General features: G+C 47.7%; 2 protein-coding genes across 2 annotated transcripts in view; both read left to right on the top strand.

Moving 5' to 3' along the window:
* The window catches only part of DGUOK (deoxyguanosine kinase), a 149,230-nt gene that overhangs the window by 89,075 nt on the left and 38,377 nt on the right, over nucleotides 1-21,778 (top strand). The window lies entirely within an intron of this gene.
* Nucleotides 1-21,778, top strand: part of TET3 (tet methylcytosine dioxygenase 3) — an 88,522-nt gene that overhangs the window by 51,773 nt on the left and 14,971 nt on the right. Inside the window, exons 3-8 of the mRNA XM_063311304.1 lie at nucleotides 5,767-5,857; nucleotides 14,067-14,160; nucleotides 14,679-14,887; nucleotides 18,759-18,909; nucleotides 20,073-20,162; nucleotides 21,024-21,161. Coding sequence (XP_063167374.1) covers nucleotides 5,767-5,857; nucleotides 14,067-14,160; nucleotides 14,679-14,887; nucleotides 18,759-18,909; nucleotides 20,073-20,162; nucleotides 21,024-21,161 — 773 coding nt within the window. The remainder of the gene's footprint in view (nucleotides 1-5,766; nucleotides 5,858-14,066; nucleotides 14,161-14,678; nucleotides 14,888-18,758; nucleotides 18,910-20,072; nucleotides 20,163-21,023; nucleotides 21,162-21,778) is intronic.

Genomic DNA, 21,778 nt, shown 5'->3' with positions numbered 1-21,778 from the left:
TTCCTTGCTTTCCGCAGTTTGGGGATTTGGTTCGCTCATCGCTAGCACGTCTCCCTCACAAGATAAATCTGGAAAGGGGCTAACGGTAAATTTTTGGGATTCTCAGCTTTATGTAAGGATTGCCTACCCTAGTAGACTCAGACTCACAAGCAGGAACTTAATGATATCTGACTTATTAAAGAATAGTATGCAAATACAGAGAAAGCTGAGAATGAGCAAAAGCGCGCCAAATACAAACTAAAAACCCTCGGCTCAAACGTAATCCCTCCCCTCGCCCGGCCGTTGCAACCTCCCCCCTCCCAGGTGCTGGTAACTGTTTTCCACACATCCTGGGAAAGCAACCTTGAACACACGAGATAACCCAAACACATTCCAATCCAGCTGCTAACATATAACAATCCCACGAGATGGAATCCTCCTCCCCTCCCCGACGAAACACGCATCAGCCAAATGACATGCGAAACGTTACGATGCAGCGGCAACATTGGAACGGTGAACATGACACCTAGGGCTGGGAGAGAGACTGCGCAGTGTCACTTCGGCTTTTGTGCCTAAGGTAGGACTAGTACTTACAGCGTACACGTTCCTCGTCCAGCACTGTAACCATAAAATTCCTGAGCCCCAAAGAGCCAACCACATTTTAACCAGTTGGCATGTTGCAGGCACCCTGTAGTTGTGGATTGTTTGGTTTAGGTTTGTCTGTTGTGTTAATCAAGCCACTGTGGATGGTCACTTGTGGTTTATAATACCAATCAATTGTAGCTTATTGAACAAACCATGGTTAAGCAAACCGTGCCTTAATGCAGTGTGTGAACCCAGCCACTGAGGTACTAGATGTCAAGTTCTAAGCAGCGTGAAGCCCCCTCAGGGCCAAGTGTGCCTCCTGTGACAAAAATGGCATCTCCCTGCCTTCTTCCAGGATGGTGTTTGACCTCACAGTGTGGCCTGTAGCTCTGGGTTTCCAGGCCCAGCTGTTCTGCTTCCAAGCCCAAATGAGGCCAGCCAGACAATGGTACCTGATGGGACCATGATCTCTGTACAGATTGAGTTCTAGAGAGGTAAGAATTTCTTGCTGGTCACCATATGGTTTCCTTTGGCCGATGTTCTTTTAAGCCACAGAATCACATCTGGCCAGAGGGGCCATAGTGTTAGTGGGTTTATTTGCAGAACAGGTTTTAACAGAGGGAATTCTGTATTTTGGGGTGCTGTGCTGCCCCTTATTTGGCAACTAATGGCTTTCAGGCCATCGGATCTTAGGCCAACCTTTCCTTTGCATTCTCCTGACTGGCAGTGGCTTGGCAAGATCTAAGTCCCTTCGCGAGTGCCTTTGTCATTTGGACAGCCTGGCATCTGAGGTGGGCATTGCCAGAGCCAAGACTCTCGGGGTCTAAGGAATGGACCAGCCGGGTCTGTACCAAGCAGACAGGCAAAAAGAGCAAATCCTGCTAGCAGCAACCTGCAGAGCAAAAGTGAGAGCTGTGGCTTGGATTACTTTGTTGGCTCTAGAAAGGAGACGCTTCACAGTTCAGCGTTTGCACTAGTTCTGAAAGGATAGCAGCACAGTCCAGTATCGCTCAAGTGGTCTTTGAAGTTGCTGGCTGCAAACTTGGAGAACCGAACCGAACCGAACCCGGGCAGAGATCTCTTGGCATGGCGAGTGCTGAAAGCAGTACTGCGTGGGTGGGGTGGTTCTTTTCCAAATCAAGGACAGACTGTGCTTCAATTTCATTTCATTTTTCAGTTCCTTTATTTGGGGAATAGGAAGTGAAAGAAACAACCCTCTCATACTTGGACTTTTGTCACCCTTCCATTTCTGGCCTCAAGTTGAATTGGAAGAGCCAGTCATAAACTTTGACACTCTACGCAAGCCCCGTTGAAGCTAATGGGCAACTATGGCAGTGAATGGTGAGCAGGCTAAGTTATTATTGTTCATCCATTGTCATCACTGAAGACCTCAACACCATTAGTCAAGTTAAAAAGTAGATGTGGTGTGTCCAAAGATGACTGGCCAGGCCAATTTGGGCACGGAATGACCTGGCGCATGTTGGGCAAACGTGTAGACACTGCGGTTGTTGGCTCTAGTCTTGCGCAGCTCACGCTCATCTTGTCCGTCCGCAGTGTGCCTTGCTTCGTAAACTTGACAGCCCTTATGAGTGAGGCCATGCCAGGTAGGCGGTTTTGTGCCAGTGCTTCCTGGGTGGTTGTGTGTATGCCAAGCGACTTCAGGGAGGCCTTTAGTGTGTCTTTGTAGTGTTTCTTCTGTCCTCCATGCGAGCGTTTTCCAGCAGAGAGTTCCCCAAAAAGGAGCTGCTTGGGGATGCACTTATCTGGCATACGGATGACATGACCCGCCCAACAGGTGGGTCTGTGCTCTCATCAGCAGTGTGTGGACTTGCTCTAGAGAGAACTTCAGTGTCTGATACTTTATCTAGCTATCTGATGCCTAATACTCTGCGAAGACAAAGTCATGTGGAAATGGTTAAGCTGTCTTGCATGTCTTCAATACACAGTCCATGTTTCACAGGCATGCAGAAGGGTAGTGAGTACCACAGCTCTGTAGACTTTCAATTTTGTTGTTGGACTAATTCCTCAATGTTCCCATACAGTGGAGCACAGTCTACTGAAAGCAGAACTTGCCTTTGCTACAGTGCAGTTTACTTCTGTATCAATGATCACTGCTCAGGAGAGGGTGCTGCCAAGGTAATTGAGCTGGTCCACTGCATGTAGTTTCTGCCCTTTGATTGTGCTTTTGGGTTCTGTGTGCGGTGCATGAGGAGCAGGCTGGTGCATGACTTTGGTCTTTTGAATATTGATGGTGAGTCCAAAGTTGTCACAAGCCATAGAGAATTGGTCCATGCTGACTTGCATCTCTGGCTCTGAGCCAGCATTCAGGGCGCGGTCATCGGCAAAGAGGAAGTCCCTCAGAACAGCTTCCTTCACTTTGGTAATAGCTTGAAGTCTCCTGAGGTTAAAGACCTTCCCATCCACTCTGAACTGCTGATTCCAGCATCACTGTCCTGAAAGGCATCATTAAGCATGGCAGTAAACATCATGCTGAACAGTGTGGGTGCAAACACACAGCCCTATTTAACACCATTGGTGACTGGGAATGCCTTAGAGGATTCTCCACCATCCAGCACTCTGGCCATCATGCCATCATGGAACTGGCATACCATCTGAATGAATTTGGCAGGGTAGCTGAACTTTGACAGGCCTTGTGGGCTGACAGTATTGAAGGCTTTTGTGAGATCAACAAAGGAGGAGAGAAGCGATGCTGATGCTGCGTAACTCTCCCTCACTTAAACCCAAATTACATGGTAGTCTCAACACCACCACCACCATCAGCATCAGTTTAAGTACTAGTTACGAGAAGGGAGAGGGAAATACCCAGAGGTCCCATCTCATGCCCTGAATGTCCTAAATGGTGGTCTGAGTAATTAAAACTGGCACTAAACCAGGAGCGACATAACTTAGGACCTTGCTGTTTTTCAGAGAGTCTGGATTATGCAGAAAGACCAAGCTGGAAAAAATATTCATGTTTTGAACTTATCAAGGAAAGCCTTTCAGCAGGGAAAAGTCCTTTCTTGCAGCAGGCAGAAATCATTAGATCAAGAAATCTGATTCTGAAATCAAGGAGATCTGCTGGAAGGTCTGCACTTGCAGTTTGTGTTAAGGTTGGAACTGTCTGGCTGAGACCCTCCAAGCTTCTTCTTGAGATGTGTCTCCACCCTCACCCCAAAAGGTCTTTCATCAAATTCAGCAGCACAGCACCATGAAGGCACTCATTCCATGGTTCTTGGGTTGGAGAGACCAGTCTGACTTTGATGATTCTGTGTAGCTCCCTCTTTAAAAAGTTATTTAAACTACGTATTATTATCCTGCTCTTCTATTTAAAAATACTCTCTGACTGGCTTCTCACAACACACTAGACTAAGCTAAAATGGAATTGGGTAGTTTGTAATTAAGGACAAAGCTGACTATTATTTTAGTCATCATATAATGCCAGAATAGTCTGTTTGAACGTTACATGATAGATCAACACAGCAATTGTGTTTTGTTAATCTGGGTTTAGTGTGTTGTATGAACCCAGACAGCATCTCATCTGTTCTTCATTGTGTTGGGCTTGGTTACCTTTGGACAACATTCCAGTTTAAGAACGGGGACTGCAGAAAAGTCAGTATTTCCTTTCAACTTCTAGCACAGCTTCCCCCTCTCCCCAACCTAGTTCTCAACCTGTTTAGGACCATCCTACCTCTGCTTTGGGAAGTCTTATAGGGGTCCCCGTATTGCTCCATGGCCTCTCTCTCCATCAAGGGGAGGTGGCAGGGGACTTAAAATGGGCAGGAGTGGAGGCGTAGGGACAGCTAGCCTAAGCTTCTCTGGACTTTGTTTAAATCTGACCTGGATACACCTGCTGTTTTTCTGGGCTGGGCCCAGTGACTGTTCAGCAGCACCATTGTTTGATCATCAGTCAATCGCATACAACACGCGGTACGTTCTGTGGGCTGGAAGAAGCCCCCCTCCCAGAAGTGCTGTATGAAAAGGGGAAGGAAGTAGAGAACATTAGCCAGGGAGGAAGAAGGAAAATCTTAGGATAGATTTTCATTTACCTTTAGATTCAACAGATGAGTTTTCTTGGACCAGGTCAGGAGGACATTTCCTTGGCCCCAAAGCTTTACGTATCTACAGCAGGATTTCTCAGCCAGGGTTCCACGAGAGGTCCCCAGGGGTTTCCTGGGAGATCATGATTTATTTTAAAAATTATTTCAAATTCAGGCAACTTCACATTAAAGAGGTTTCATTCTTTAGTTTAAAAACACTGTTAATGCATATGTACAGGCCTACCCATAAGCAATGCATAGAATAATTTTGTAACTCCTGGCCTACATTTGAGCCTGAATGTGCAGGGGTTCCCCAAGGCCTGAAAACTATTTCAAGGGCTCCTCCAGGGCCAAAGGTGGAGGAAGGATGACGTGCTTGTCTCCTTGAGCTTACTTTTGGCTCCTTGGCTCAAATCACACAGACTTCTTTTTCCTCCTGAATAAATCCTCTTGAGGCAGTTCTGTCCTAAGGCAGGACAAGGCCAGTGACCCCCCCCCCGTGGAAACGCTGTGGAGTGCGGGGAGACCGTCTGCAGGGAGACCCTCCGCAGTCTCTGCGGGATGAGGGGGGCTGTTCCAGAGGGAGGCATCATTTGTGCCGCTGCTTGTCCTCTGGGCCAGGATGCTATTTTGAGTCGTTCGCCATCCAGGCATCAGTGCTGCTTGGATCCTTACATCGGTGCTGTCCCAGGCAGTTAATTTTTGCTTTAATCATCTTTTGTTAATTGGGGAGACTTGTTTGACAATGGAATACTATCCAGTGGCAGTAAATAATACTGGATGATTGGCTGTCCAGTATTTGATTTGGTTGAGAGTTGAAAGGAGACAATGAATTAAGTGGCCATCAGAAGTTAGGTTCCCTTCACTCTTGAGGTTTCAGCTGCTTTTGAGAAGAGGCTGCAGTGGCAACTTCTTTGCTAGCTTTGAGACATCCCTTCTCTGCCAAACCCAGAAAAATGGACAAAGTGGAAGGTCTCCTTTCATTGCTTATGCCAGGAAAAATGCCTGTCTTCAGCTTGTAAAGGGCATCTGTTGGCGAAGTTGGCTTCAGCTGTTTGTTCAGCATTGGAGAAGTCCCTTGTGTGACCTGCCTTCAGTCAACGATCTCCGTTCCTTGGCCGGAGAAGGCAAATCAACTAATGGCCTGCTTTTGCTTTTTCAACAGAACAAATAGTTGAAAAAGACGAGGGGCCATATTACACTCACCTGGGGTCTGGGCCAACCGTGGCATCCATCAGGGAACTTATGGAGGAACGGTAAGTCACGCATGGATCATGAAGAATTTGGAAAGAAAAGTCCCCATCAGTATATCAATCTTCCCTGTGAGGTCTTGGGTGAAATTGGCCCATCTTTCAGCTAAGTTGGTGGCAAACTCCCTGTGGCTAAAGCAGGGATGGGCAATTTTGTGTTCATTGAGGCTTCCCATGGACTTTCTTCTCCCTCTTTCCTCCTGGCTGCCCCTTCATGTGGCAGGCTGCCTTCAGAAGGGATGGGCCTAGTGCTTGCTTGCAAAGGGATCTACAAGTCAGCCAAGGACCTCATAAAAGGGGATCAAGAGGTGGACACTGCCCTCCTCAAGGGGAAAGAAACCGAATTTGCCTCCACTTGCTCCCATTCCAAGTGAGGAGAATAATACAGGTCCCCAAGAAGCCCAAGGATGGCAAAAGTCAGGGAGAAGAATGTTTCTGAATCCCCTTTCTGAGGACCTTTTTGCTTCCATAAACCATTCTGCTCCAACTGCACAGTGGAAAAGAAAGGGTTTTCTGCTGGATCCAGGGTTGCATGTAGGCAGTCCTTGGGTCAGGATGGTAATTGGGACTGGAACTTCCATCACTAAGCAATGCCGTCATGAAACACAAGGTCACGTAACGGCATCACTTAGCAATGGCAATGCCACTACTCCCCCTTGCTGTCATGAAGCAAGGATCATGGGTTGTTAAGCGAAGACCTCCTCACAAATTCCTGCCAGCTTCCAACAATCAAAGACAATGGGGAAGCCAGCAGGAAATTGCAAGTCTCAGGCAGCTCGCAAGCCGGCTGGTGGGCCAGTAAGTGGCTGCTGCCAGGTGTGTGAGGGTGTGTGGGTGGCTGGTGCACGAGGCGGGGGGTGGCTGCTGCCGGGTGCATGGGTAGCCATCAAGGCATGAGCATGGCAGGGCTGGGGGTGGCTCTGCAGGGTGTGTGAGGGTGTACGAGTGGCTGTTGAGGTGTGAGTGCAGCAGGGCCAGGGGTGGTGGGTGGGGGAGGTTGCACAGCTGACTGCTGTGGGCGGGGTGTGTGTGTGCTGCAGGTGCACACCTGTGCACTGCAGAGTACGAGATCCCCATGATCTTGTATTCTGTAGCCAAGCTTCTTGAGGGAAAAAACCATGGGAGTGTGGCTTACAAGAGTGACTTGTGACGTTCCCTGCTGAGTTTCCCGTTGACTTTGCTTATGAGAAGCCAGCAGGGAAGGTCACAAGTGGTGATCATGTGACATGGGACACTGCAACCGTTTTAAGTGCAAGCCAGTTGCCAAGTGCCTGGATCGCGATCACATGACTGCAGAGGTGCTGGGACAGGCAGAACTTCAAGGACTGGTCTTACGCACCATTTGTTCACCGCCGCTGTAACTTCAAACAGTTGCTAAACGAGTTAACCGAGGACTACCTGTATCTTTTTCCCCAGTGAGGGCTTGCCTGAGTTCTGGACCTGAGCATGTTTAGTGTGCCCTCCTTCCCTGTCCAGACCTTGGGCATTTGGACAAGGCCAGGGCGGGGGATTGCCTTCCAAGGGGAAGCTGATCAATCTGTTGATCGTTTGCATGCCTTTCAGGAGTGCAATATTTCCTTGTCATCCTGTTCAAGGCTATTAACTGAAGGCTACATCCTTCTTTAGCCCTTGATGTACCTGTTAGTCCCTGAGTAGAGGCTGCACAAAAGGAATCGAGGTCAGGTCCTGCAGTTGCCTTGGAACTTGCTTAGATGACATCAGAGGTGTGCAGCGAGGTCTCAGGGCTGCATGTGGCATGCTCAGTTATTTTAGTATGACAGGAGAGAAATTATATTAAGTGTCTTTGATTGCATGGCCAGAGAACCATCAGTACCTATGGAACCAGTGTGGTCTAGTGGTGGGGGTGTTGGACTGGCACTGGGGAGGTCCAAGCCCAACCAACTTGACAGGATTGTTGCAAGGAAGGAAGAATCCCTTGTGCACCATCCTGAACTCCTGAACAAAAGGTGGAATATAAATCTAATAAAATTTGAATATATGTAAAATCAAATAATAGAATCTTAGAATTAGAAGGGCCACTTATGCCATCCAGTTCAGTCCAGTCCTCTGCTCAAGGCAGGAATCCAGATTCAAGCCTCCTGGACAGATGGTTGTCCAGCCTCTGCTTGAGCACATCTGGATCAATGGTTCTACTTCTCAACTGCTCATATGGTTAGGAAGATTTTTCTGATGTTCATTTGGATTTGTTCTTCCTGCAACTTAAAACCATTACTTCATGTTCGAAGAGAGAACAGGTCTGGATCTGATGTAATTTAAGCCCATTGTATTTTGTCCTGTCTTGTGAACAGTTCTGTCTTCTTCAGGACCAGTCTCTAGATACTTGAAGGCAGATATTGGGTATCCCCACAGTCTTTGATTCTAAAGGTCAATGTGCCCAAAGCTTCCAAGTGTTGTTAATGAATTTTTCCTTCTAGGCCCCTTATCATCTTCTCTGGGTGTACTCTAGTTTGTCAATGCCCTTCCTAAAAGATGATGCCCAGAAATGAATCCAGTATTTATTTATTTATTTTGTGCAGAATAAGGAGGAACTATGACTTCTCTTGATCTTGACACTATATGGATGAAGAAGAAGAAGCAGCAGCAGCAGCAGCCTATGACTGCATCTGCATTTTTAGCAGCTGCGTAACATATTGGCTCATGTTCAGCTTGTGATCCACCAAGACAGCCACATCCTTTTGTATATATTACTGCCCACTTCGTCTCCCTACATCCTATAGTTATGAATTTGGTTTTCCATACTCCACTGAAGGATTTTGCATTTGTTCCTGTTGAAATTTATCTTGCTAGATCCTGCCTATTGTTCCAGCTTGTCAAGATCCTCCTGAATCTTACCACTTTCCTCTAATGCATTTGCTACCTCCCTCTTTTCTATGTCATCTGCAAATCTGATGGTTTGAAATATTTTCTAATCTCTCTTGCAAGTCAGTTATAAAGATGGCCCTGCCCTTCATTCAGTACTTCCCCTAGCTTGATGTGGAACCACTAATGTTCGTTCATTGTGTACTGTGTCCATCCACCAGCTCTGTATCCATCTAATGGTAGCATAGTCCAGCCCCACTTTTGGCATTGTTTGTACTAGGATTTTGTGCTTTGCTGAAATCAAGGTACACTGTGACACTGCATTTCCCATGTCAACTAAATTGGTTTGTTACAAAATATGCTTAATAAACGCATGCTGGCTCCTGCTAAGAAATGCATTGTTTTCTAAATACTCATGAACTGTTTAATAATTTGTTCCAAAATTCTGTATGATGTTGACATCAAGCTGACCAGGTCCTTTTCCCCCCCACCCCCTCCTTTTGAAAATAAGAAGTAGGAGCATTTTCCTTTCTCCAGTCCTCTGGCACTATGCCCATTCTCCTTAATTTCTCAAAGATCTAAACAAGGGACTCTGAAATGGTGTCTGCAAGTTCCTTCAAGAGTCTTGGAGACTTAAACTTGTTCATGGCTGCCAGATGCTCACAAAGCATTTCTCCATTTACCTTGGGTTCCCAAGGCATTCTTTAGTAGCTCTGCTTTTTCTTTGTTACTTATTTGCCATCTTCACTGAGCAGTTGGTGTACTGATCCTTTTTCTTTTCATTTTGAACGCATCTAAAGTAGCCCATTCTTTTTAGCATGTATCCTATGTTTTGAGTTTTTGGGATTATCTGCTGTCGTCCATTTTTCCTCCTCATTGGAATGTTTGCAACTGGGCTTTTAATACCTCTTTCTTTAGGAACTACCATCCACCTTAAGCTCCATCCCATTAGCTTTTCCTGCTAATTATTTCTCTGACTTTATTATATCTGTTTTTAAGATACATGTTTGTGCTCAGTTGTAGTTTATCTTGAACTCAAGGACTCCAGCATTATACGATCATGTCTCACCTGTGTTCCTGCTACTTCATTTCCAAGTCATTGTCAGTTTTTCTCCAAGCCCAGTCCACTCCTTTTCACAGCACACCACTCAAAGGTGGAATGGACTTCTTAATCAGGCAAGCAGCATTCTGCTCACTTTGAATAAATGCTCAACTCCTTGTATATTCTGTTGCCCGGATGTCTACGCCATATGGAACTGGGGATATAAAGAACACCTGCCTTGGTGTTCTGTCTTATGCAAAAAAGCCCAATGGTCCTCTTATTTGAATGAGCCAGGTACAAGCTACTGTCAGGCAACCTTCTAAAGCAGAATCATGTACTGGGGCTATGAGTAACCCCCTCCCTTTCTGCCTGGTTAATCTGATCTCAGTATGTGCTACAGTAGGGATCCACTAAGGAATCTTAGGAGACATTGAGGCTTGTACTACAAAGGGAATGCAGGGGCAAGTACATATGGAAACAGACGGGACTCATAGACTCCAAAGCGTGCTGAGTCATTCCTAAATGCAGGCTCTGAGTCATCCTTGGATCTTGAGATCAAGGGCGCTGCTTAAGATGCAGGCAAGATGGAGGCTGGGGAAGAGCCTTCAGGCATGGGTGACTGGTGCTGCAAACTGCTCCCACCGGAAGAGGATCCTTCTGAGATGGTCAACCTTCACCATGTAGGGAAAGGCACCTATTCCTTGTTTGCTCCTCTCCCAGAGATGAAGGTATCCTGTTACCCCATCCTCCAGATTCCTTTTCCTGCTTACCATAATGAATAGAAGTAAGCAGGTCAAAGCAAGGGTGTTTAGCAGGTTGTGTGAGTACCAGAACCCAGCCAGGACTAGGAGCAGAATAGTGCCAAGCAGAGGCTTCCACAAGATCCAGCACTTCTGTCAAAATGATGAAAGCAGCATTGTGCCATTGCAGCTCATGCTCTGCCACTTTTGCATGCATGTGTAGCATCCCAGTGCATGCCTAAGAGAGGCACACCTAGCACTGCCTTGGTGTGGTGCTGGATTTGCCACTCCCCCCTCCGCCCACTCCACTATTCCGAGCTGATCAGGCCCAGGTCCAGTGCTGGGCAAGAGCAGCTCACCTGCTAGGAGTTCAGGAAGTAGTCCGATGTTCACTTGTGCAAGAGCTCCTAGTTGGCATCCCTTCTAGCAAGGCTCTGCTCCCCTGTCTTGCAGCCAGGGCCCGCCCTGGGATTCAGCAGCGCCACGCTCTGTAAGGCTCTGCCGGAGGCTTGGCTTTCCATCCTAATAGAGGAGGAGGAAATGTGATCCCGCCTGCTTTGCACCATGGCTGCTTGGACTCTCAAAACATGTTAAGGGTAGCTTCTGGCCACCAAAACGTTGCTGCCCAGCCCCTGCCCACTGATGGCAGCACAAAGATCGGCAGTGATCTGCACAGTGCACTGAGCTGGCTGTATGGATGGCAACTGTGGCCAGGATACTTCGGGCTTTGAATGGGAAACCCCGCTGAATGCCTTCATTGCACAAAATGGCCGTTCAGTCTATGGGCATAACACATCAGTGCCCGAATCAGTACATGACAAAAAGGCCTGGCGTTCGTTTCATCCCAACCTGCCGCCCCATTCCAGGCTTGGGTGTTAATTAGAGCCTTACGTCCTTTCATTTTTTATTATAAAAAACTCTCTGCTAATCTAAAACTTGCTTCTAATAACAGTCAAATATTAACACTTTCAAAACATTCACATTTGACTATCGATCATTTATTTATTTATTTGTTTGTTAAATTTGCCACCACCCATCTCCTCTCATCAGAGGGACTCTGGGCAGTTTACAACAAAAGTAATCGACTAAAAACAATAAATATAAAATACAAATGCAATATATAAAAATATACTGTTAATAAATAACTATAAAATAGGAATAAAAATGAAGTCCAAGCAGCAAGATCTAAGTTCTAGGGTGCCAGCCATCCCCAAGCTGCTCCCTTCTCTGCCCCAAGCAAGACAGCAGAGCCAAGTCTTCAGGTTCCCCCAGAAGGCCAGGAGCAATGGGGCCAACCTCACCTCCAGGGGCAGGGTGTTCCACAGGGCGGGAGCTATTGCAGAGAAGGCCTGCTTCCTGAACCCCGCCAAATGGAATTCTCTTGTAGACGGGGTCCGCAGCATGTCCTCTCTGCATGATCAGGTGAGACAGGTTGATGTAACGGGGAAGAGGTAATCCTTCAGGTAACCTGGCCCCATGCCATGTAGGGCTTTAAAGGTGATAACCAACACCTTGAATTGGACCCGGAAGCAGACTGGTATCCAGTGCAGCTCGCGTAGTAAAGGTGTTATGTGCACCCTTCTAGGGGCACCAAAAATAACCCACGTGGCTGCATTCTGGACAAGCTGTAGCTTCCGGATACTCTTCAAGGGTAGCCCATGTAGAGTGCATTACAGTAGTCTATATGGGAGATGACCAGGGCTTGAGTGACCATTTGAAGGGCCTCTCGATTCAGGAAAGGGTGTAACTGGCACACAACATGAAGTTGAACAAAGGCCCTCCTGGCCATGGCTGCCACCTGCTCTTCGAGCAGGAGCTGTGAGTCCAGGAGGACCCCCAGATTACACACTGGGTCTGTCTGGGGCAGTGCAACCCCATCCAGAGCCAAAGATGACAAAGTCCCGGATACGGAAGAGCCATTAACCCACAGCCACTCCGTCTTACCAGGGTTCAGCTGAAGCCTGTTGTTCCCCATCCAGACCCCCACAGCCCCCAGGGACCGAGAGAGGGCAGTCATGACATCACTTACCTCACCCGGGACAGAGATGTATAATTGGGTATCATCAGCATATTGATGATACCTCACCCCATAGTGACGGATGATCTCACCCAGAGGTTTCATGTAGATGTTGAAAAGGAGCAGAGAGAGAACTGAACCCTGCAGCACCCCACAAAGAAGGGGCCAAGGGTCGGATCTCTTGCTCCCTATCACCACTGATTGGGACCAGCCCTGGAGGAAGGAGGTGAACCAGTGCAAGACCACGCCGCCTACCCCAACTCCCTGAGCTGCCCCAAAAGGATACCACGGTCGATGGTATCGAAAGCCTCTGAGAGGTCAAGAAGAGCAAGGATGGATGCACTGTCTCCATCCCGCTCCCACCAGAGGTCATCCATAAGTGTGACCAATGTTGTTTCCATCCCATATCTGGGCGTGAAACCCAACTGAAATAGGTCTAGATAATCCGTTTCATCCAGAACCCTCTGGAACTGCAACACCACCTCTTTCTCAACCACCTTCCCCAAAAAGGGGAGGTGGGAGACTGGACGAAAATTGTCCAGAACAATAGGGTCCAGTGATAGTTTCTTGAGGAGGGGGTATACTAACGCCTCCTTGAAGGCAGTCGGAAACACCCCCTCTCTCAAAGAGGTATTGACCATCGCCTGGACTCAACCACATGTCACCTCCTGAGCTGCTTTTACCAGCCAGGAGGGGCATGGATCTAGGTGGCAAGTGGTGTCATTTATAGTCTGGAGGATTCTGTCTACTTCCTCAGGCCCAACAGGATCAAACTGTTCCCAGATAATTGGGTATGTACATTCCCCTGGTATCTCCCCAGACCATGCCTCACGCTTAGAATCTAACTTGGAGCGGATTCGAGCGATTTTATCCTGCAGATGCTCAGCAAACTCCTCTGCATCGCCCTGTAGGTGGCTTACTGGGCCCACCTTCCCCAAAAGAGATCGACTAATTTTAAACAGGGCTGTCGGGTGGCATTCTGCGGACACGAGAAGTACTGGCACTTCACCACTCTTATCGCCACAAGGTATGCCCTAATAGCAGCTCTAACCTGTGTTCAGTTGGATTCGGTCCTCGACTTCCTCCACCGGTGCTCTAGGCGCCTCTTAACCCTCTTCAGAACCCTCAACTCATCCACTCCTCGCTCACCCTGCCTCTCACTCAGGAGGTGAGTGCTCTTTTATACAATCAAATGCTCTCAGACTCTCCCCCCTTGTCTCTCACCCCCAGGAGGGAATCCTTCACTCACTCTGGAGGGACCCTAATTGCTCTCTGCTGATCATCATCATCTTTAGGATTAAACTTTCATGAAACCATCTTTATGTATACATTTTATTCAAGTTGATATATTAGGATAAAAGTGAGATGCTTCTTCTAGTGGAGTGGTTTCTACTTCCTCCTAATTTTATTTTATATTCTGCAAACTTTTCCCTGCAATGTTTGTGTATTGTAATTTCTATGTATTTTTCTTTTTCTCTCTCTTTTCTTTTTAAAATAAATTTTAAAAAAGAGAAGGAACCCACAAGGCCAGATGGACTCTTGCTTGCGTAGCCCCATCGATGTCTGTCGTGCTAATGCTGTGCCTTTTTCCTCCAGGTATGGCGAGAAGGGGAAAGCCATCCGAATTGAAAAGGTGATCTATACCGGGAAGGAAGGAAAGAGTTCTCGCGGCTGCCCCATCGCAAAATGGGTCAGTGGGGGAAATTTAATGTATCCTAGAGGGTTGAGGGGAATGTTGTTTTTTGTGTATTAGGTGCTGTCTTTTTAATTGCATTTGTGTAAATAGAGTGTGTAAGCTGGTTGGTTTTGAATGAAGCGGCCTCTGAGCCCTGCAAGTAAATAGGGAAGATGGTGGAGGAGGAGGGGGTGTCTCTCAGCTGGGATGGCTCATAGGGCCACCACGCTTAGCGATAGGTGATCTCTGGTTTACCTCACTCAAGAGAGCAGCGGCGGGAGAGGTGCTTACCTTCAAGTCCCCTGGCGTGTGGCATGTCTGCCCAGCCAGCCTGGCCTCCAGAGAGGGAGCAGGCCCCATCCAGACAGGCTTGAGCTTCCCACAGGATTCCACGGCTTAGGGAAACAACCCTTTGTCCAACTGAGGCTGAGTCTTGTTGCCAAGGCTGCCTTGCCCAGGGAGCCAATCCAGGCCGCCAAAGGACGGAAGAGGAGCCCTTCTTTAACCAACCAACATCTTTGCTTGCCTTGCAGGTCATCAGGAGGCACAACGTGGAGGAGAAGCTGCTGTGCCTGGTGAGACACCGTGCTGGCCACCACTGCCAGAATGCTGTCATCATCATCTTGATCTTGGCTTGGGAGGGGATCCCTCGGTCCCTGGGGGACACCCTCTACCAGGAGCTCTCTGACACACTCACAAAATTTGGAAACCCTACCACCCGGCGATGTGGGCTGAACGATGAGTAAGTCCTCTGACCCCTCCCTGAAAGCTGGAGCGGAAAGAGAAGGGAAGGCTCTCACGTGGCTCCCGCCATTGGCCAGATGTGTCAGCAGCCCTGCTTTGCATTGGCATGGTTCTTGCCCTCCTGAAGTACGCTTTGAACTGGGAAGCCAAGCAGTTTACTTCCGGCTCCCACATTATGTCTGTTGCAACAAAAGCAACCATCCTGCAGGACAGAGACATTCACTAGAAGAGAACCTTCTGCTTACGTCACGATAAATCTGTTAGCGTTCAGATGCCATCGTGCTCTGGTTTCTCTGCTTCATGTGAAAGGGGGGCTTGCGTTGGGCAGGTGGGAACCAGCCTAGGGTGAGGCAGCTGCCTTGGTGGCTTAAGCCATTTCAGAGTGGAGACCTCCTTTAACCCCATCTGATAGCATCAGACATTCTAATTTTTTACCATTGAATTCCTTCTGCTTCCTTATTTCTTTATTTTTCCTGCTTGGTCTCCACCTGACTGCCTTTCTTTTCTTAAAAGAAGATGACTGAGGACACTGTATAAGTGTAAACCCATTCAAAGATGAAGTACAACCCCGTATGCTGGGTTAGAACATAGATTTCAAACAGAATAATAAGCAATAATAAAACCCACTTGATACATAGACAGATACTATTAAGTAAACATAAAGCTTTAAAAATAATAAAGAGTTTAATTGTAATTTATTTTTATTTCAAGTCAGCTCCAACCCTGACTAAGGACTTTTCTGCATTGCAACCTTAAGCTGCTTGACTCCTCTGTGGACACTGGCTGGAAATGAAGCTGACCTAACCCATTTTGAAAAAGAAAAGCTTCAGCCTTTTGCCCAGCCAGCAGCCCAGTGGTTGGCCTATATAGGGTGTGTGTGTGTGTGTGATTGAGATATATACACACACACACGCGCACACACATACACAAATATACATATATACATACAGTATATATAATTTATATTATATAATTTAATAAAATTATATATAAATATAAAATATAAAATAATATAAACATATAATACCACCCATTAGGGATGAGAAGGGGATTTTTAAATATAATATTATATAACTGTAGGGTATTCCTGCCATAGTACACAGAAGCCAGCTAGAGTGGAGAGGCTGGCTTACAGTGAAAGGAAGGACAGCAGAGGGACCAGTCTGTTCCACCTGAGCCAGCCCAAACCAGAAGACATGGCTGCTGACCTGCAGCAGGAAAAGACGGCTCCCTTCTTAGTGGGCTGAGGGGGATGAAGGGGGTGTGGCATTGTGTATCCCCACCGTTAGCGGTCTGAACTTGCACAGGGCAGCCCAGTTGTGCAGATCAGCCCTAAACTGAGCTCTGACACATAGATTATACGGAGCACCCAATAAATCTAGTCCATATATGCTACTTAATTTTCACTGTTACAATTTTATATTTTAAAAAAGGCAGTAAAGCTTTCTTGTTAAACTACAATATAATAGTGACTGCAGGGACAACTGGCATTCTGTAATTCTTCCTTAATTAAACTAGAACCATCCACAGATACAACCTCACTAAGAAACTTCCATCACTTTATTTATTTATTCAGTTTATATGGGCTTACATCTCAGACAAATGACTCTGGGTGACTATCAATAAAAAAAACCAGCAAAAGAACAACAAAACCTACAAAATAGATAGATGGTTGGCAGACCCCCCAGTCCTTAGTACAAATGCAGTACAAAACATTCAGGAAAACCTGGCGCATGGGCTCCAACAGACACTCTGGCCCCCAAACCTGATAATGCAGCCATGTCTTTGGGGTCTTGTGAAAGACCCACAGGGTCGGGGCAGTCTGTTCTGATTTCTTCCTGGGTCCCACCTGGTGGCGCTCTTCAATGGGCAGGACCTGTAACATGCCTCTCCCCTCCTGGATATGATGGGATGGGTAGACGGTATTGGGGAGAGGCCCCACAATTAACCTGGTCCCATGCCGTGGAGAGTTTAGAGGGAACTACAGTACGATCCCCTTGAATTGAACCCGGAAGCACACTGGCAGCCAATGCAGCTTGCGGAGCAGAGGTGTCACATGCCCAGGTCGAGAGGTGCCCCTAACTGCACCTCCACTGACTGCAGCTTCTGGATGCTCTTCAAGGGCAGCCCACGTAGAGTGCATTGCAATGTCCATCTGGGAGGTAACTAAGACAAGCGTGACCACGAGCAGAGCCTCCCCAGAACGGGCGCAGTTGTGCCTGATGCAAAGCCGCACAAAGGCTCTCCTGGTCACAGCTGCTAGCTGTTCCTCGAACAGGGGACATGAATCGAGGAAGTCCCCCAAATTGTGCACTGGTTCTGTTTGGGGCAGGGCAACCCTACCCCAATCAAGATGCAGTCCTCACTTAACTACTCTAATTGGGACCGGAATTTCCATCACTAAGCAAAGCAGTTGTTAGGCGAAACATCACATGACCGTGCCACTTAGCAACAGCAGTTCTGGTAGTCCTGGTTGTGGGGGTTAGGTGAGGGCTGCCCTCCGCAAACTGCTGGCTCCATCCCGCTGTTTCCTCCCCAGCCAGACCTGGCAAGCTCCCTTTGGCAGACGAGGCTCTAATGCCGCTGCTGTGCTCGCCTCCACCAGTTCCCATACCCACCTATCTGTCCCCCATCTCTGCCCTTTTTGCTGCCCTGCACTCCACCACTACTGCCCCTGCTGACCTTTCCTGTCTTCTTCCTCCTGCTGCTGGCCCGGGATCCAGGTGTTTGGTGAGGGCGTGGCCCGGGGACAGGGCTGGCAGAGGAGGCAAGGCAGCGGTATGGGCAGTGGCTTCCCAGGTGAAGGTGGTGGCTGTTGGCACTGTGCAAAACCTCCGCGGCTCTGTCCCACTGCCACCTGCTCCAGCAGACAAGGCTCCACCTCCTTGCTGCATTTGCAGCGCACATCCTGTGGCCATGCCCTTGCCCAGCACCTGGATCCAAGGCTAGCAGCTGGAGGAAGACGACAGCAAATGCCGGGTGGCAGGGGTAGGCAGTGGTGGCATGCAGGGCAGCAAAAGGGGCAGAGCTGGGGGGAGATAGCGGGTGGGGGGAGTTGAAGTGCATGCTGTGGTCATAAATGTGGGCTGGTTGCCCAGCGCCTGAATTTTGATTACATGACTGTGGGGGCACGGCAATGGCCAAAACTTCGAGGACTGGTCATAACTACCATTTGTTCGGTGCCATTGTAACTTCAAACAATTGCTGAATGAAAGGTCATTAAGTGAGGACTACCTGTATGGAGAATTCCTGAAATTAGGGGGCCCTAAAATTCAAAGCCACTCACTCTTGCTGAGGTTTAGTTCTGCCCCATCCAAACCCTCACAGCCTCTAGACACTGAGACAGAACCTACATGGCATCACTTGGATGGAGATATAAACCTGGGTATCACTGTCCTATTTATGATATCTCACCCCATGGTGTTGGATGACCTCACCCAGCAGCTATATGTAGATATTGAACAGGAGTGGGGGGAGAGTTGAATTCTGCAGCACCCCACAAAGAAAAGACTGTGGGCAAGACCTCTCCCCCACATCAACAACAACCGTCCCTGGAGGAAGAAAACTAGGGTGGCAAGTGCCATTCATTCCCGTCCCCTGAAGCCAGTCCATAAGGATACCATGGTTGATAGTGTTGACAGCTTTAGTATGAGCAATACCTATATTGTCCCAGTTGTAATGCAGCTGGCTGTCATTTGCTTAGGAAGTAAGGATGTCTTGTAGCTGAAGGTTCTGATCCTGCTGTCATGTGCTGACTGGGCCATCTGGTCTTCTAACTGGGGTGGGGCTGACTCTGGGTAGGGCATCCTAGGATTCCTTCCATAGACTTGATAGCCTATGACTCACCACTCCCTTTGGATTCATTGCAGCCGAACCTGTGCATGTCAAGGCAAGGATCCCAACACCTGTGGTGCTTCCTTCTCCTTTGGCTGCTCTTGGAGCATGTATTTCAATGGGTGCAAATATGCACGGAGCAAAACACCCAGGAAATTCAGACTTCAGGGAGACAATCCCAAGGAGGTTAGTGTCCTACTCATTCTTGTTCTGGAGGGATTTATCGGAATCTCCAGTTTAAGAGATGGAAGAGTAACAGTGAAGGACAATGGTTTTGAGGAGGAGCTTTCCCTCCAGGTAGGCAGCCTGAAATATCGTTGTTGTTGTTAGTTGCCGTTGAGTCATTCACGACTCATGGTGACCCTATGTATAACAGAAAGAGATCCTGTTCAGTCTTGCGCCAAGTGCCTGGCTGTTCCAATGTTTGCATCCATTGTTGCTGTAACTGTATCAATCCATCACATTGAAGGTCTTCCTCTTTTCCGCTGGCCCTCAACTTTACTGAACATGATGTCCTTTCAAGCGATCGGTCTTTCCTGACGACGTGCCCAAAGTATGAGAGTCTAAGCCTAGTTGTCTTCACCTCTAGGGAACATTCTGGTTGTATTTCTTCTAAAACTGATTTGTTTGTTCTTCTGGCAGTCCATGGTATTTTCAATAATCTTCACCAGCACAATTCGAATGCATCAATTCTTCTTCTATCTTCCCTTTTTATAGACCATCTAATTATCTAATGCCATTTGAGACTGCAGAATGTATTTTACTAAGACTGTATTCTGAGCTCATCCATCCTGTGGTGGTGTTTGGGCAGAGGTCTCTCCCAGAATTGCTTTGAAAACCAAATTTTCCTACCGATAAAAAGTACCCTCAGAAAGAAGACGGGGCAAATTGCATCCTACATAATACTGGGGAATAACGAGAGACTGTCTGCCTTTCTTCCTTCTCAAGTACCTGAGAAAGGAGCTTGTAACTTCAGAGGAGGAAAGAGGGGAGTCTATGGATCTCATTCAGTTGTTTGATTTCCAAATTCGTGGGAATCCCAGTGGGAGTAGAAACAGTTGTGCGCATAGCTCATAGCTGTACAAGATGAACCTCAAGTCATGGGTTGGGAAGATATGATCGGGTCTGTGTTCACTTGCTCTGCCTGGAGAAAGGAAGGGCATTGCTCTGAGGGAAAGCAGTCGCTTTGAGGGAAACGGCTCCAGGTCAGTTCCTGGAGCAGGCTTGTTCCGAAAGGATCTTGGAGCAGAAAAAGGAAGTGTCTCTAGGAGTTGCTACTGACAGAACCAGCTCGCCGGAGGGACTGATGGTCAGACTGATGAGCTAACCTTGAGCCTCTCTTCTTCCAGGAAGAAGTGCTCAGAAGAAGCTTCCAGGACTTAGCTACGGAGGTTGCACCACTTTATAAGAGGCTGGCACCCCAGGCCTATCAAAATCAGGTGCCTAGATAACTTTTCCATGATTTGGTTGGGGCCCCTATAAACGTCTGCCTATCAAAGGTCTGTTACAGGCAAAACATGGAATCCAGTAATTGAAATTCTCAGCAGCCCTTAGGAGCAGGTCATGTGGCTCCTAAGAAAAGGGCTGCAGCAGCCTCTGAATCTCGCAGGAAGATTGGCTGCTGTTCACTTTTGCTACAGTGGGGCACAACTCTCCTCCTCTTGGCCTTTGGGAGAGGCAGCACAACACAGGAGAGCTTCAGTTTGGCCTCCAGATCTCTCCCTCTTTAGCAGTTTGTTGCCCCTTGTAAGAAGGTAAGAAAGGCCGAGAGAGAACTTTCTTGGAAATCAGTCTGGGAGCCTCCTGCTTGGGTCCAGCCACTCAGAAAGTATTCCAGGCGTCAGTGAGCTCTCGCTTGCTGGGAAAGAGAGAATAAAAGCAGGCTGGTCCTAACCCACCTGCCCAAATGGGCTGGGTGTGTACATAGAGCTTAGCCACAATGCAGTTCCTGTTTGTGAATGGAGAATCCTGCCATTGTGATAGGTGTGACCCAGTCCATGTCTCTAAGCTGCCCTTCCTCATGTCTTCCCTTTGTCAGATGATAGGAGGAAAGTCTTCCTGTGCTCAGTTAAGGCCATTTTGAAATGAAATCTTGGAACTATCAAGGAATCTGATCACAGGCCTTCCAAATTACATGGCATTTGGCCCAAAGCTATACCCTGTTACAGGACTGGGGGCAATTGGCTGAGGGAATGGGTAGCCAGAGGCAGTTGCCTTACCTTGTTGCTTTTTTCACGTTAAGGGCATAATATCAAGTGAGATGCTATAACACGAACTGCTTTTCTTTCCCTTTTGATTAGGTTGCAAACGAGGATGTAGCAATAGACTGCCGGCTTGGGTTGAAAGAGGGGCGGCCTTTTTCTGGAGTGACAGCATGCATGGATTTCTGTGCTCATGCACACAAGGACCAGCACAACCTTTACAACGGGTGCACGGTGGTAAGGGGTGCTTTTCACTTGTCTTCAATTTTGTCTGTGAAATATTTCAGAGGGGCCAAAATCTTGTTAGTCTGTCGCAGCAAAATCAGTGAGGAATCTTGCAGCATCTTAAAGACTGAAAAACAAAGTATGGTGGAAGCAGTCATGGACACATTCATGAAGCTTTCATGTTCACATCTTCAGATGCTCATTACAGTTCAAACCTTTGAAGTATTTGAAGAAATGGATTCTAGTGTATGGACATTTTTGCCATAATCAGAAGGGCATTGGGATCAGCACCAGAGACTCCAAACAGCAGTCGCCCGAGACTCAAGGTCTAGACAGGCCAATCTGAGCCTACGACTCAATGCCATACACATGGATCTGTGAATGCCTGGCACTATACAGAGTCAACAGGACACTCAGGACCTTCCTCAAGAACTAAGCGGGGCTGTGGAAGACAACACTGGAAGTCAACTCAAGGCAGCTCACACAAGTGGCCATCAAGTGCGGCATATATCAAGGTGATGCACTGTCCCCACTGCTGTTCGGCATAGGCTTGAACCCCCTCAGCCAGATTATCACAAGAATTGGATACGGATACAAGTTCAAGAGTGGAACTACCATCAGCCACCTCC

Source organism: Candoia aspera, chromosome 9 (genome assembly GCF_035149785.1).
Source record: "Candoia aspera isolate rCanAsp1 chromosome 9, rCanAsp1.hap2, whole genome shotgun sequence".
Classification (NCBI taxonomy): domain Eukaryota; kingdom Metazoa; phylum Chordata; class Lepidosauria; order Squamata; family Boidae; genus Candoia; species Candoia aspera.
This window is presented reverse-complemented; position numbering and strand designations above follow the sequence as displayed.